General features: G+C 38.5%; 1 protein-coding gene across 1 annotated transcript in view; it reads left to right on the top strand.

Annotated features, from left to right (window-relative positions):
* PCOLCE2 (procollagen C-endopeptidase enhancer 2) overlaps nucleotides 1–14864 on the top strand; it is a 166144-nt gene that overhangs the window by 114899 nt on the left and 36381 nt on the right. Inside the window, exon 6 of the mRNA XM_053710014.1 lies at nucleotides 6490–6644. Within this exon, the coding sequence (XP_053565989.1) occupies nucleotides 6490–6644 (155 nt within the window). The remainder of the gene's footprint in view (nucleotides 1–6489; nucleotides 6645–14864) is intronic.

The raw sequence follows: 14864 nt of genomic DNA on the forward strand, positions 1-14864 counted from the left end.
CAATAGGCTGAAACGTACGTCTGGGGTTTTGCTGTTTCTCTCGTTCAGAGAGGGATTGCCTGGTATTTCGGGGCTGGACTGTACTGTTAAGTCAGGATCAGACTGATATGCTTCAGGAAAGTTCTTCTCTGTGAAAGGCACATGTTGAGCAAAAAGAGGCTGCTTCTTGGGTGGTAACTAGCCATAGAACAAGCTATTATGCTATTGTTCGTTCCCAGGTTGAGCGCTTCTCTCTTTTTATTTAAGCCAGGAAAATGTGTCTGCACAGCTGAATAGTTTAATTTTTTGCAGAGTGATCTGTAGTGGTCTCTGAACCGTTCGACAGCATAAGTAAATTATTTGAAAGTTGTATACAGGGCTAAAGTTTTTTGTGGTATTTATATACTGCTCCAAATGCCTTTTTTTACACAGAGCACTTAATACCTGCTAAACCTCTGGAGTATCACGTACAAACAGAAGAAAAACACTCTACAAAAAAAGCAGCTTTAATTTGTTAGGAATATTCATTCTGCTGTCAGTTAAAACGTTTGCTTTAAGCAAAGTCTACACAAATTACCGGTTGCAGACTGGGGGAAGAGGCTTGGTGTGGTAACCCATGCATTGTATGAGGTGCTAGCAACAACACATCAACATTTCAAATTGCAGTTGCTATTTTTAGAGTTGAAATGTTGCTTTTTACATTTAAGTAAAAAAAAACATTTTACTACAGTGTGCAGAAATACCACAAAGTAGCTCCAGTTAGATGCCTGGCAAGCTTACTTACTGAATCTGTATAGAGCATAGAGTTAGTCCAGTGTTTGCTTACATCTCACTGCGCTTGCCAAGATTTGTGTGGTTTTCAAGACGTTGCATCTTCCTTGGTAAATACAAAGATATACAAATATTCACTATAAATGCTCAGAATTAAGGCACTTTCCCAAGCCATCAGAGTTCCTCTGTGAGCTAATATGGCCCCTCAGGTTATTTGTAAAAACGAAAAACGATGAGAAATAAGGGTATTGCAGACTTTTCAGAACATTTTCCCTGCTAGTTTTCACAAGCATGCATAGCCACAGACACAAAATATATGTGGCAAACTAGTTAATTCAGTATTAATAATGACTGCATAATATATGTAAAGGCAGTTGTTTTTCACTTAATTATTATTAAGTTATTAATAACAACAGGATTTTTGCAATATACTTCCATTAGCAAAAATACTTCTGTTTTTCCGTGGCATATGCACATATGCTGTGAAGGCCGTGCACTAGTATTCAAATACCATGCCTACTCAGAAAGTCAGCACTGGTGTGTATTGCTTATCTGAAGATGTAATTTGTGTCATACAAAATTGTATGCTATCTATGTATCTATCTGAATCATGAAAAAAAAAAAAAAAGGTTTTATGTCCCTTTTCATGTTGGTGACACACTTTTTAGACCTACATCATTTTGCGACACAGTAATTCAGTTGTACTAGCAAACAGGAGGTTAAACTAACTTGTTTTAAGAGATACGGACACATACATAAATGATATAATAACAAAATGTACAGGTGAAACTCGAAAAACTAGAATATTGTGCAAAAGTTCATTTATTTCACTAATGCAACTTAAAAGGTGAAACTAATATATGAGATAGACTCATTACATGCAAAGCAAGATAATTCAAGCCGTGATTTGTCATAATTGTGATGCTTATGGCTTACAGCTTATGAAAACCCCAAATCCACAATCTCAGAAAATTACAATATTACATGCAATCAATAAAACGAGGATTGTACATAGCTGTAGAACAGTATCAGACCTCTGAAAAGTCTAAGCATGCATATTGTATGTACTCAGTACTTGGTTTGGGCCCCTTTTGCAGCAATTACTGCCTCAATGCGTCGTGGCATGGAAGCTATCAGCCTGTGGAACTGCTGAGGTGTTATGGAAGACCAGGATGCTTCAATAGCGGCCTTCAGCGCTTCTGCATTGTTCGGTCTCATGTCTCTCATCTTTCTCTTGGCAATGCCCCATAGATTCTCTATGGGGTTCAGGTCAGGCGAGTTTGCTGGCCAATCAAGCACAGTAATCCCACGGTCATTGAACCAGGTTTTGGTGCTTTTGGCAGTGTGGGCAGGTGCCAAGTCCTGCTGGAAAATGAAGTCAGCATCCCCATAGAGCTCGTCTGCGGAAGGAAACATGAAGTGCTCCAAAATCTCCTGGTAGGCGGCTGCGTTGACCCTGGATTTAATGAAGCACAGTGGACCAACACCAGCAGATGACATGGCTCCCCAAATCAACACAGACTGTGGAAACTTCACACTGGACTTCAAGCGTCTCCATTCTTCCTCCATACTCTGGGTCCTTGGTTTCCAAATGAGATGCAAAATTTGCTCTCATCAGAAAAGAGGACTTTGGACCACTGAGCAACAGACTAGGTCTGTTTTTCTTTAGCCCAGGTAAGACGCTTCTGATGTTTGTTGTTCAGGAGTGGCTTGACAAGAGGAAAGTCCCCAACACTTTTGAATGGCCTTTTCCTGACAATCCTCTCCAGGCTGCGGTCATCCCTGCTGCTTGTGCACCTTTTTCTTCCACACTTTTCCCTTCCACATAACTTTCTATTAATGTGTTTTGATACAGCACTTTGGGAACATCCAACTTCTTTTGCAATTACCTTTTGAGGCTTTCCCTCCTTATGGAGGGTGTCAATGATGGTTTTCTGCACAACTGTCAGGTCAGCAGTTTTTCCCATGATTTTGATTCCTACTGAACCAGACTGAGAGACCATTTAAAGGCTCAGGAACCATTTGCAGCAGGTGTTATGGCTTAATTAGCTGATTAGAGTGGGTCACTTTGAGCCTAGAATATTGCACCTTTTCACAATATTCTAATTTTCTGAGATTGTGGATTTGGGGTTTTCCTGAACTGTAAGACATAATCATCACAATTATGACAAATCATGGCTTGAACTATCTTGCTTTGCATGTAATGAGTCTATCTCATATATTAGTTTCACCTTTTAAGTTGCATTAGTAAAATAAATTAACTTTTGCATGATATTCTTATTTTTCGAGTTTCACCTGTATACACTAATTTTCATATAACTGCATGTAATAGACATTACTATAAAGTAGAATATGCACAGATACTGATGTAAAAATCCAGTATAAAACCTTTTAAAACGTACTTAGAAACTCCCAATTTAGCACTGTTTATGAGGTTAGGCTGGGACACCCACTGATATAGGCTGAGAATGCAGAAAGAGAAGACACTCCCCCTCCCCTGCATATGAAAAGACCCATTATACAAACAGGAGCAAGCAGGAGACAGGTGACATCAGTATACATCTAATACTGTGGGGCTTGGTTAGGATTCTGAAAATCTGCACAATGTTATTAAAATAAAAGCAAAACTATACATTTTTACAAAAACACCCCTAGATGGGCTATATAAATGGATCATTTATGCAGAGAAAAACCCCAAATCCACAATCTCAGAAAATTAGAATATTGTGAAAAGGTGCAATATTCTAGGCTCAAAGTGACCCACTCACTTTGAGCCTAGAATATTAATATTAATTAAGCCATAACACCTGCTAATGGTTCCTGAGCCTTTAAATGGTCTCTCAGTCTGGTTCAGTAGAAATCACAATCATGGGAAAGACTGCTGACCTGACAGTTGTGCAGAAAACCATCATTGACACCTTCCATAAGGAGGGAAAGCCGCAAAAAGTAATTGCAAAAGAAGTTGGATGTTCCCAAAGTGCTGTATCAAAGCACATTAATAGAAAGTTATGTGGCAGGGAAAAGTGTGGAAGAAAAACGTGCACAAGCAGCAGGGATGACCGCAGCCTGGAGAGGATTGTCAGGAAAAGGCCATTCAAAAGTGTTGGGGACTTTCACAAGAGCCACCACACACAGACAGATCCTGGACATGGGCTTCAAATGTCATATTCCTCTTGTCAAGCCACTCCTAAACAACAAACAACGTCTTACCTGAGCTAAAGAAAAGCAGACCTGGTCTGTTGCTCAGTGGTCCAAAGTCCTCTTTTCTGATGAGAGCAAATTTTGCATCTCATTTGGAAACCAAGGACCCAGAGTATGGAGGAAAAATGGAGAGGCACACACTGCAAGATGCTTGAAGTCCAGTGTGAAGTTTCCACAGTTTGTGTTGATTTGGGGAGCCATGTCATCTGCTGGTGTTGGTCCACTGTGCTTCATTAAGTCCAGGGTCAACGCAGCTGTCTACCAGGAGATTTTGGAGCACTTCATGCCTCCTTCCGCAGAAGAGCTCTATGGGGATGTTGACTTCATTTTCCAACAGGACTTGGCACCTGCCCACACTGCCAAAAGCACCAAAACCTGGTTCAATGACCGTGGGATTATTGTGCTTGATTGGCCAGCAAACTCGCCTGACCTGAACCCCATAGAGAATCTATGGGGCATTGCCAAGAGAAAGATGAGAGACAGGAGACCGAACAATGCAGAAGAGCTGAAGGCCGCTATTGAAGCATCCTGGTCTTCCATAACACCTCAGCAGTGCCACAGGCTGATAGCTTCCATGCCACACCGCATTGAGGCAGTCATTGCTGCAAAAGGGGCCCAAACCAAGTATTGAGTACATACAGTATGAATGCTTATACTTTTCAGAGGTCTGATATTGTTCTATGTACAATCCTTGTTTTATTGATTGCATGTAATATTCTAATTTTCTGAGATTGTGGATTTGGGGTTTTCATGAGCTGTAAGCCATAATCATCACAATTATGACAAATCCCGGCTTGAACTATCTTGCTTTGCATGTAATGAGTCTATCTCATATATTAGTTTTACCTTTTAAGTTGCATTAGTGAAATAAATTAACTTTTGCACAATATTCTAATTTTTCGAGTTTCCCCTGTACATCCCTTTAAAGGGATATGAAACACAAAAATTTTCTTTCATGATTCAGATAGAGCATGCAATTTTAAACAATGTTCTAATTTACTTCTACTATCAATTTTTCTTCATTCTCTTGGTATCATTTGTTGAAAAACTGGGACGTATGCTTAGGAGCCAGCCCATTCTTGGAGCACTATAGGGCAGCGGTTTTGCAAGAATGTTATCCATTTGCAAGAACACTAGATGGCAGCAGTACGTCTTATTATGTAGTGCTCCAGATTCAACACAGAATGCCATGGGAACAAAGCAAATTTGAAAATAGAAGTAATGGCTCTGTCTGAATTACAAAAGAAAATGCTTGGGTTTCATATCCTTTTAAGTTACAGAATTTGCTTCTTGTCCACTCTGGGGTTTGTGGGACAAGCACAATTTGTTAAACAAAAGCTAGAAGTGTTTCAAGTCCTTTTAAAAGCTTGAAACAGATAGGGCTTTTTAAATGGCCAAACATTATATGACAAGTCCAAAAGTCCTTTGAAAATTTGCTAGAAAATAGTTTTGTGATGGTTGTGAGTACTATTGCTGAATGGTCCCCATGCAAGGTATAAGGGGGGGTTTTCTTACCACAAAAGCACCTGAAAATCTTGTGATAACTGAATTATCTCAGAGTCCACACGTAGATGCTGTTCACTTTTAAAATCCTGGGAATCAACGTGCGAGGCACAGAGAGATGCTGATGAATTAGAATTGAGGCCTAAGTTTAGCTAATTTCATCACTTAGCACAAATACAATTAGTTTAAAAAGACTGGTATTTCTGCTTTAAAATCATTTGCATGCCTGTCTTCATACCAAATATCTAAATAATTAAATGCACATAATAAAGCAATAAGGAAATGCTCTATTAGCAATTTTCTATTGTGCTATTTTATGAACAGAACTGTGTGTTTAACCCCTGCAAAGAAGCAAAACACATCGTTCAAATCAGTACTGAAGTGGCAACAGCTGATATGGGGCAAAACAGAACTGGTCTGCACACCCTGCAGCATGTGTAACTCATAAGTGTCCAGGAACACATCGCCGAGATGACAACCCTACCTAGAACGGAAGTGCATTTCCATTTAGTTAAACCATAGTAATCAACACTGAGAATTAGTCTACAGTTTCATACTTCCCAACATTTGTAGCTGAGTATGAGTGACACAGGAAGTTGATAGGAGCCCATCACCATTTGGAGGTGGAGCCGTGTTGGTATTGGTAAAGGAGGAATCATGGGCGGGATTGTAGGTGTTTCTGGGTGGTCTATGGGTGTGTCAGGGCAGTTTGTGGGCGTTTCTGAGTGTTCTGTGGGTGGGGCTAAGGGAAATTCTGTAAAGAGGGACATATGGCTGTCACAGAGGGACATATGGCTGTCACAGAGGGACATATGGCTGTCACAGAGGGACAGCGCTCAGAATCAGGGACAGATGAGAATTTATAAAATACAGCACAGCTGCTTCTTTCCATGTTATTTTCATTTTTAAATTCAAGCCTAAGCATAGATCTATTATGTTTTAAACTGTGTGCAGCTGCTAAGCATTTGTTTCTGTTTTATTTTTTATTCTACTGTAGAATGTGAAAGACATTTTTTTTTCTCTGTCCTTTTTCAGGCCCATTGTATCTGAGAAAAATGAACTCCTCATTCAGTTCTTGTCCGATTTAAGTTTAACTGCTGATGGTTTTATTGGCCATTACAAATTCAGGCCTAAAAAGTTACCCACAACCACAGCCTCTCCTGTAACCACAGCCGCCCCTACAACTACAAGTAGGTTTTACTGTTTTATTTTCTTGTTTTTGTTAAGGTTTTAGTCTAAACCTTGTATCTAAGCATCTTCTGACAGCCCCCTGATCACATTACTTTTTATTTATTACCTATTGACTTGCATTTAAGCCAATAAGTGCTGTGTTGTGCAAAACCCATGGGCGTGAGTATGTTATTTATATGGCTCACATGAACTAGCACTCCCCTGTGGTGAAAAGCTAATACAAAATCGTGTGATCAGTGGGCTATTTTTAGTGGCTTAGGAACAGACAGAAATTTAGAGGTTTAAATGTTATAAAGTATATTAATATAACTATGTTGGTTGTGCAAAGCTGGGGAATGGGTAGTAAAGGCATTATCTATCTTTTTAAAAAAAAAAAAAAAAAATTTGTGTTGACTGTCCCTTTAAGCAATTGTTATTTGACTTATCTAAGGAGCTCGGGGCAAGCACAGTTTTTTATGCGAAAGCAATAGATGCTTAAAGGGATATGAACCCCAAATTTTCTTTCATGATTTAGATACAGCATACAACTTGCTAATTATTTTTATTATCAAATTTGCTTCATTATTTTGGCATCTTTTGTTAAAGGAGCAGCAATGCACTACGAGAAGCAAGCCGAACACATTGGCTGAGCCAATATAGAGGCATATATGTACATCCACCAATCAGCAGTTAGCTTTCAGTAACGCATTGCTTCTACCTACCTGATTTTCAACAAAGGATACAAAAGAACAAAGCAAACCAGAAATTAGAAGAAAAATAGAAAGTTTGTTAAAAATTGCATGCTCTATCTGAACTATGAATATTTTCCTCTTTCATTTCCCTTTAATGCCCCTTTAGTTATGTAAGAGATAACCCCATGACAAGCTTTTCTAGATGAATAAATTATATTTCATATAAGAAAATGTTTAATCCTTATTCAAAGGTTTCATGCAAAATCATATTACAGTTACTACTGCCAATTTTTATAAAAGCTGATGTAATTTACTTAACTATATATATATATATATATATATATATATATATATGTATATATATATATACACACTGTATATATAAAATTGTATTTTAATGGAAGAGTACATTTTCTTTCTTTTTTGAGAATGTCTAAGATAATAATAAATGAGTTTCACCTAAATTACAGCTTCAGGGGCCTATTTATCAAAGTCTGGCGGACATGATACGCAGTAGTGTATCAGGTCCGCCAGACATCGCTGAATGCCGACAGCAACTGCTTGTGCAATGCCGCCCCCTGCAGATTTGCGGCCGCTAGCAGGGAATGTCAATCAACCCGATTGTATAGGATCGGGCTGATTGATGTCCGCAGCCTCAGAGGCGGCGGACCAGTCAAGGAGCAGCGGTCTTAAGACTGGTGCTTCATAACTGCTGTTTCCCACGAGCCTGAAGGTTCATGCGGAAACAGGGGCATCAGGGGCCCCTAAGTATTCAAGAAACTTTAAGATGTCAGCCTGTTAAAATGTTATATGTTCTTGAGTCTGTCACATATATAAACAAGTTTTATGGGGCTGATTTATCATTGGTCTGTCCGACGTGATCCGCTCAGCGGATCATGTCCGACAGACATTGATGAATGCCGACAGCATACGCTGTCTGCATTTGTCATTGCACAAGCAGTTCTTGTGAGCCTCTTGTGCAATGCCGCCCCCTGCAGATTCGTTGCCAATCGGCCGCTAACAGGGGGTGTCAATCAACCCGATCATATTCGATCGGGTTGATTGCTTTCCGCCGCACAGAGCAGGCGGACCAGTTAAGGAGCAGCGGTCTTAAGACTGCTGCTTCTTAACTGCTGTTTCCGGCAAGCCTTAAGGCTCGCACAAAAACAGGGGCATCAGGGGCCATTCGGCCCTTGATAATTCGGCCCCTATGTGCACAACACTAAAAAGGATCATTTTACTGCGCAGTTAAAGAGACAGTTTAATAAAAACTTAACTTTCATGATTCAGATAGGGCATGACATTTTAAACAACTTTCCAATTTACTTTTATCATCAAATTTGCTTTGTTCTTTTGGTGTTCTTTGCTGAAAGCTAAACCTAGGTAGGCTCATATGCTAATTTCTAAGCCCTTGAATGCTGCCTCTTATCTCTGCACCTGCATTTTGGCAGTTTTTCACAGCTAGACAACGCTAGTTCATGTTTGCCATATAGATAGCATTGTGCTCACTACCGTGGAGTTATTTATGATTCAGCACTGAAGAAAGGGTTCTTTTTATTATTAAAATAGATATATATATTGTATGCATGTATATACTGTGTATATATTTAAAAGTAAAAGAATATTTTCTTGGAAATTAAGAATATAGGAATTTCAAGCATTTCTATTAAAAAAAAACATTTAAAAAACATATTGAAATTGTTTAAAAATGATATTGCATATTTCAAGGTATTTAACTAGGAAGGGTTTAAAAGTATAAATATATTTCTATATACTGTATAATATATATGTGTATATATATATATATATATATATATATATACACACACACACACACATATATAGAATATATAATATTATAATACATATTTACACATAAATATAGATATATAGAGATGTATACTTACACACTTACAAATATTTAGAGACACATATACTGTATAGATACACACACACACCTTTGAGTCATTCCTAGTCAAACACCTTGTCATATACCATATCTCTTTTAAACCATTTTAAAAAATGTTTTTTCAATATTAAATGTTTGATTAAAAATGTGTAATGTTTTCAGTTTATCATATGCTGATTTGTGGTCTCTTGATGTATATTAGTTTTATGTTATCTTCTAACAAAGTAAGATATAAATGTAAGTAATAACACTAATGATTTGGTTAACAGGATGCAAACTTATTTTTTTACATCAAAAATATGTTTTAATAAGTATTATTATTATTATTATTATTATTATTATTATTATTATTATTATTATTATAGTTTTAATGATGCACTGGAGCCAATATATAAACTCCTATAGCCTAGTCTAGCACTTTAGTAGCTGCACAGTAAAATATGTGAACAAAACTGGACTCTTACCTAGTTAGATCTTTAGTAAGGGCTGGTGTGGCATGTGATTGACAGGGAATATAGATAGGGCTGTAGGTCTGATTTGAAGTCTGTTGTGTCTGTATAACTGACAGGGCTAAAGAAAATGAGATCTGAACTGAGGCCTGATATAGCTATGTAAGAGAGAGGAGGTTCAGACAGTGGGGTAAGTTCTAAGGCCCTGTATGGTCACATGACCAACATGAGCTGCAGCTTCATGGAACCTTAGATCTGAACACTATACCACCTACTGCTATCCCCAATTGCCCAGTGTTCTTATAGACAGTAGTCAACCTAGATGTGTTTACTAAAACTTTTTTTTTCATAAACGTGAAGGTGGTTCTTGTGAATCATCCTTTCCACACAAAAATAAATTTCCTGATAGTTTGGTAGTCTGGAACAAGCTGGTGCCTGTAACCACATAAGTAATCAGGAACCATGTGTAAATATCAGAGGAATAGACAAGAAAGCAGTCAGGTTTCAGGTCAAGGTCAGAACCCAGTTGACCAATCTTTAGCCAGGTCAAGAAGTACATGGAGGAACCAGAATAATACTTCAAAGCAGACATCAGCAGTCAGTTAGCCAGTCCGGAGTAAGGGCTAAGACTAGAAGCAAACTCCAGAAAAAAGCCAGAGTCATATCAGGATAGGGAGGTCAGGAACAAAAGAACAGAAACACCATGAATGTAATCAAATAATAACCAAATGCTATATAGCATTCTTAGGGGCCTGTAGCACCTACTTGAGCCTCTTTTGGTGCAATTTCTGCCTCAAGGTCATTTCTATCTCTATAGACACAAATAGTGCCTTCTTCAATATAAATTTAATTGCTTTTGCAATGTTTAGCACTACTGCAGCTGAGCCCATGCAACCTTTAGCACACCCTGAATAGTAATACACCCCTCTGGGCACAACAGTGTCCTTAGTGTACCTCGGGGTTGAAATAGCTATAACCTTTTTTCTTAGGCACCGTCAGAAGAACACCTCAGAACCGGACAGGCCTGTAGCAGGCCTGTTAAGTCTTCAGTGTGTACTCCCAGTTCTCAGAATTGGAAAATTCACAGTTTTTGGATTTAAATTACAGGAAAAGTGGGCAGAATAAATAATGAGAGTATATTATAAAGTTGTTTTACTAAACATATTTAAAGCATTTTATGTTACAATTGTATGATGTTTTACGTTTCCTTAACTTGATAATACTCGATTTGTTTACCATCATAGGCTAATTTCCCTGCCTGTTATTGACATTATCTAAACTTAAATTGTATAGTCATGGTCACAAGATTATTGACAGCTGCTCAAATGAAAGACAGGACTTAATAATATGATTGGGTACTCACCCTCACTGTGGTTGATTAATGGGCATATAATGAGCATAATAATCATGTGTATGAATATATATATATCTATTCAAAATGTATATATAAAATGCAAAATGAATAATACAGTGAGGTAGAAGCAATTATAGCTTGTGTGTGTTTTTTTATATGTACAAAGTGTTAGTTGTTCAGGATTACAACTACCAAGAGTGTTTCTCTGCCAAAGCACAAAGTAGTTATTAGTTTATGAAGCCACTAAGGCTACATCAAGGAGTTTATTCCAAATAAAAAATGTAAGGCAGTCCCACAAAGGCCACCCATAATATCATTCAGCTTATGCCAAATCCTTATAGAGAAAGGAATATGTACTCTGTGTGCTGTCATCTCCTGTCATTTATTGCAGTGGTTAGAGGATTCTGAGGTAAACATGTTTCAAACTGCAAAAAAAGTGCCCAGTAGAATTACTGAAAACAGGATACATATTTAAATGTATTAACTTTCAAGATAAATTACTATATCTCAAACACTATAGAAAATGTAATTATTTTCTAGTTGGCGCTCATACGGCTAGATTACAAGTTTTTGTCGCTAAGGCTTGCGGTGCTAACGCTCCTTTTTTTTCTCACCGCTCACTTACAACAACGCTGGTATTACAGGTTTTTTTCAACCCGGCGTTAGCCTCTAAAAAGTGAGCGGAGAGCAAAATTTAGCTCCACATCTCACTGTAATACCAGCGCTGCTTACGGTAGCGGTGAGCTGGCTAAACGTGCTTGTGCACAATTTCCCCATAGGATACAATGGGGCTGAGCTGGCTGAAAAAAAAAACTAACGCCTGCAAAAAAGCAGCGTTCAGCTCCTAATGCAGCCCCATTGTTTCCTATGGGGAAAGAACATTTATGTCTACACCTAACACCCTAACATGAACCCTGAGTCTAAACACCCCTAATATTACACTTATTAACCCCTAATCTGCCACCCCCGACATCGCCCACACCTGCATTTTATTATTAACCCCTAATCTGCCGCTCCGGACATCGCCGCCACCTACATTATCCCTATGAACCCCTAATCTGCCACCCCCAACATCGCAGACACCTACTTTTTATTTATTAACCCCTAATCTCCCGCCCCCAATGTCGCCGCAACCTACCTACAAATATTAACCCCTAATCTGCCGCCCCCATCGTCACCGCTACTATATTAAATTTATTAACCCTTAAACCTAAGTCTAACACCCCCTAACTTAAATATAATTTAAATAAAACGAAATAAAATTACTACAATTAAATAAATTAATCCTATTTAAAACTAAATACTTATCTGTAAAATAAACCCTAAGATATCTACAATATAACTAATAATTACATTTATATCTATCTTAGGGTTTATTTTTATTTTACAGGCAACTTTGTATTTATTTTAACTAGCTACAATAGTTATTAAATAGTTATTAACTATTTAATAGCTACCTAGTTAAAATAAATACAAATTTACCTGTAAAATAAATCCTAACCTAAGTTACAATTACATCTAACACTACACTATCATTAAATTAATTACCTTCACCCAGCTGGGCACAAGTGGTCCTCCAGACGGTCCGAAGTCTTCATCGGATCCGGCCAGAAGAGGACCTCCAGAGGGGCAGAAGTCTTCATCCAGGCGGCATCTTCTATCTTCATCCATTCGGAGCAGAGCGGGTCCATCTTGAAGCCAGCCGACGCGGAGCATCCTCTTCTTCCAACGACTCCCGACGAATGATCGTTCCTTTAAATGACGTCATCCAAGATGGCGTCCCTTGAATTCCGATTGGCTAATAGGATTCTATCAGCCAATCGGAATTAAGGTAGGAAAAATCCTATTGGCTGATCCAATCAGCCAATAGGATTGCGCTCGCATTCTATTGGCTGATTGGAACAGCTAATAGAATGCAAGCTCAATCCTATTGGATCAGCCAATAGGATTTTTCCTAACTTAATTCCGATTGGCTGATAGAATCCTATCAACCAATCGGAATTCAAGGGATGCCATCTTGGATGACGTCATTTAAAGGAACCTTCATTCATCGGGAGTCGTCGGAAGAAGAGGATGCTCCGCGTCGGCTGGCTTCAAGATGGACCCGCTCCGCTCCGGATGGATGAAGATAGAAGATGCCGCCTAGATTAAGACTTCTGCCCCTCTGGAGGTCCTCTTCTGGCCGGATCGGATGAAGACTTCAGACCGTCTGGAGGACCACTTGTGCCTGGCTGGGTGAAGACGGCTCAAGATAGGGTGATCTTCAAGGGGTTAGTGTTAGGTTTTATTAAGGGGGGATTGGGTGGGTTTTAGAGTAGGGTTGGGTGTGTGGGTGGTGGGTTTTAATGTTGGGGGGTATTGTATTTTTTTTTTACAGGTAAAAGAGCTGATGATTTTTATTATATTCGGATATTCGGGGGCTTTTTTATTTTATTAGGGGGATTAGATTAGGTGTAATTAGTTTAAAATTCTTGTAATTATTTTTTTAGTTTCTGTAATTTAGTGGGGGGGGGGTTTGTACTTTCGTTTATTTAATTTAATTGTATTTAATTGTAGTATATTTGTATTTATTTTAACTAGGTAGTTATTATATAGTTAATAACTATTTAATAACTATTGTAACTAGTTAAAATAAATACAAAGTTGCCTGTAAAATAAATATAAACCCTAAGATAGATACAAATGTAACTATTAGTTATATTGTAGCTATCATAGGGTTTATTTTACAGATAAGTATTTAGTTTTAAATAGAATTCATTTATTTAATTATAGTAATTTTATTTAGTTTTATTTAAATTATATTTAAGTTAGTGGGGTGTTAGACTTAGGTTTAGACTTAGGTTTAGGGGTTAATAAATTTAATATAGTAGCGGCGACGTTGGGGTCGGCAGATTAGGGGTTAATAAATGTAGGTAAGTGTCGGCGATGTTAGGGACGGCAGATTAGGGGTTAATAAAATGTAACTAATGTTTGCAAAGCGGGAGTGCAGCAGTTTAGGGGTTAATATATTTATTAAAGTGGCGGCGATGTCCGGTCGGCAGATTAGGGGTTAAAAAAATTATTTTAGTGTTTGCAATGTGGGGGGGGGCTCGGTTTAGGGGTTAATATGTAGTTTATGGGTGTTAGTGAACTTTTTAGCACTTTATTTAAGAGTTTTATGTTACGGCGTTGGCCCATAAAACTCTTAACTACTGACTTTTAAATGTGGTATGAGTCTTGACAGGAGAGGGTCTACCGCTCACTTCTTCCAACACTCGTAATACCGGCGTTAGGCAAATCCCATTAAAAGATAGGATACGCAATTGATGTAACGGGATTTGCGGTAAGCTCAAGTCGTGGAAAAAAAGTGAGCGGTACACCTGTACCAGCGGGCGTTAAAAGCAGCATTGGGACCCCTCAACGCTGCTTTTTAAGGCTAACGCAAGACTCGTAATCTAGGCATAGGCGTCGGTAAGCAGCGTGTGTTTGCTGTGGGATACCCCTACTACTTGTATGCAGAAGCAACGAATCTCAGCACGTTTGATTTGCTATCTTTGTCGGTCAGAGACTTGGTGGTTGTTGGTGAAGCGCGGTCGTAAGTATGAGTGGAAGGATCGCATGAGTGATCAACATTAGGGGCTTGGAGTACTATATTACTGCCGCTTGTGTGCATTGGTCATCTGACCACGTACTCGCCCCCAACTGGAATATACACTTGAACTGTTATTTGTATAACACCCGCCACACCTCTCCACCCATATACTTCTGATAATCTGGCATTTGCTCTGCTTGTGTACTTTACCCTTTCAACTTCACCTAAGCCTTGGAATGTATGATTATTTATTACCCATCATCTC

Source organism: Bombina bombina, chromosome 4 (genome assembly GCF_027579735.1).
Source record: "Bombina bombina isolate aBomBom1 chromosome 4, aBomBom1.pri, whole genome shotgun sequence".
Taxonomy (NCBI): domain Eukaryota; kingdom Metazoa; phylum Chordata; class Amphibia; order Anura; family Bombinatoridae; genus Bombina; species Bombina bombina.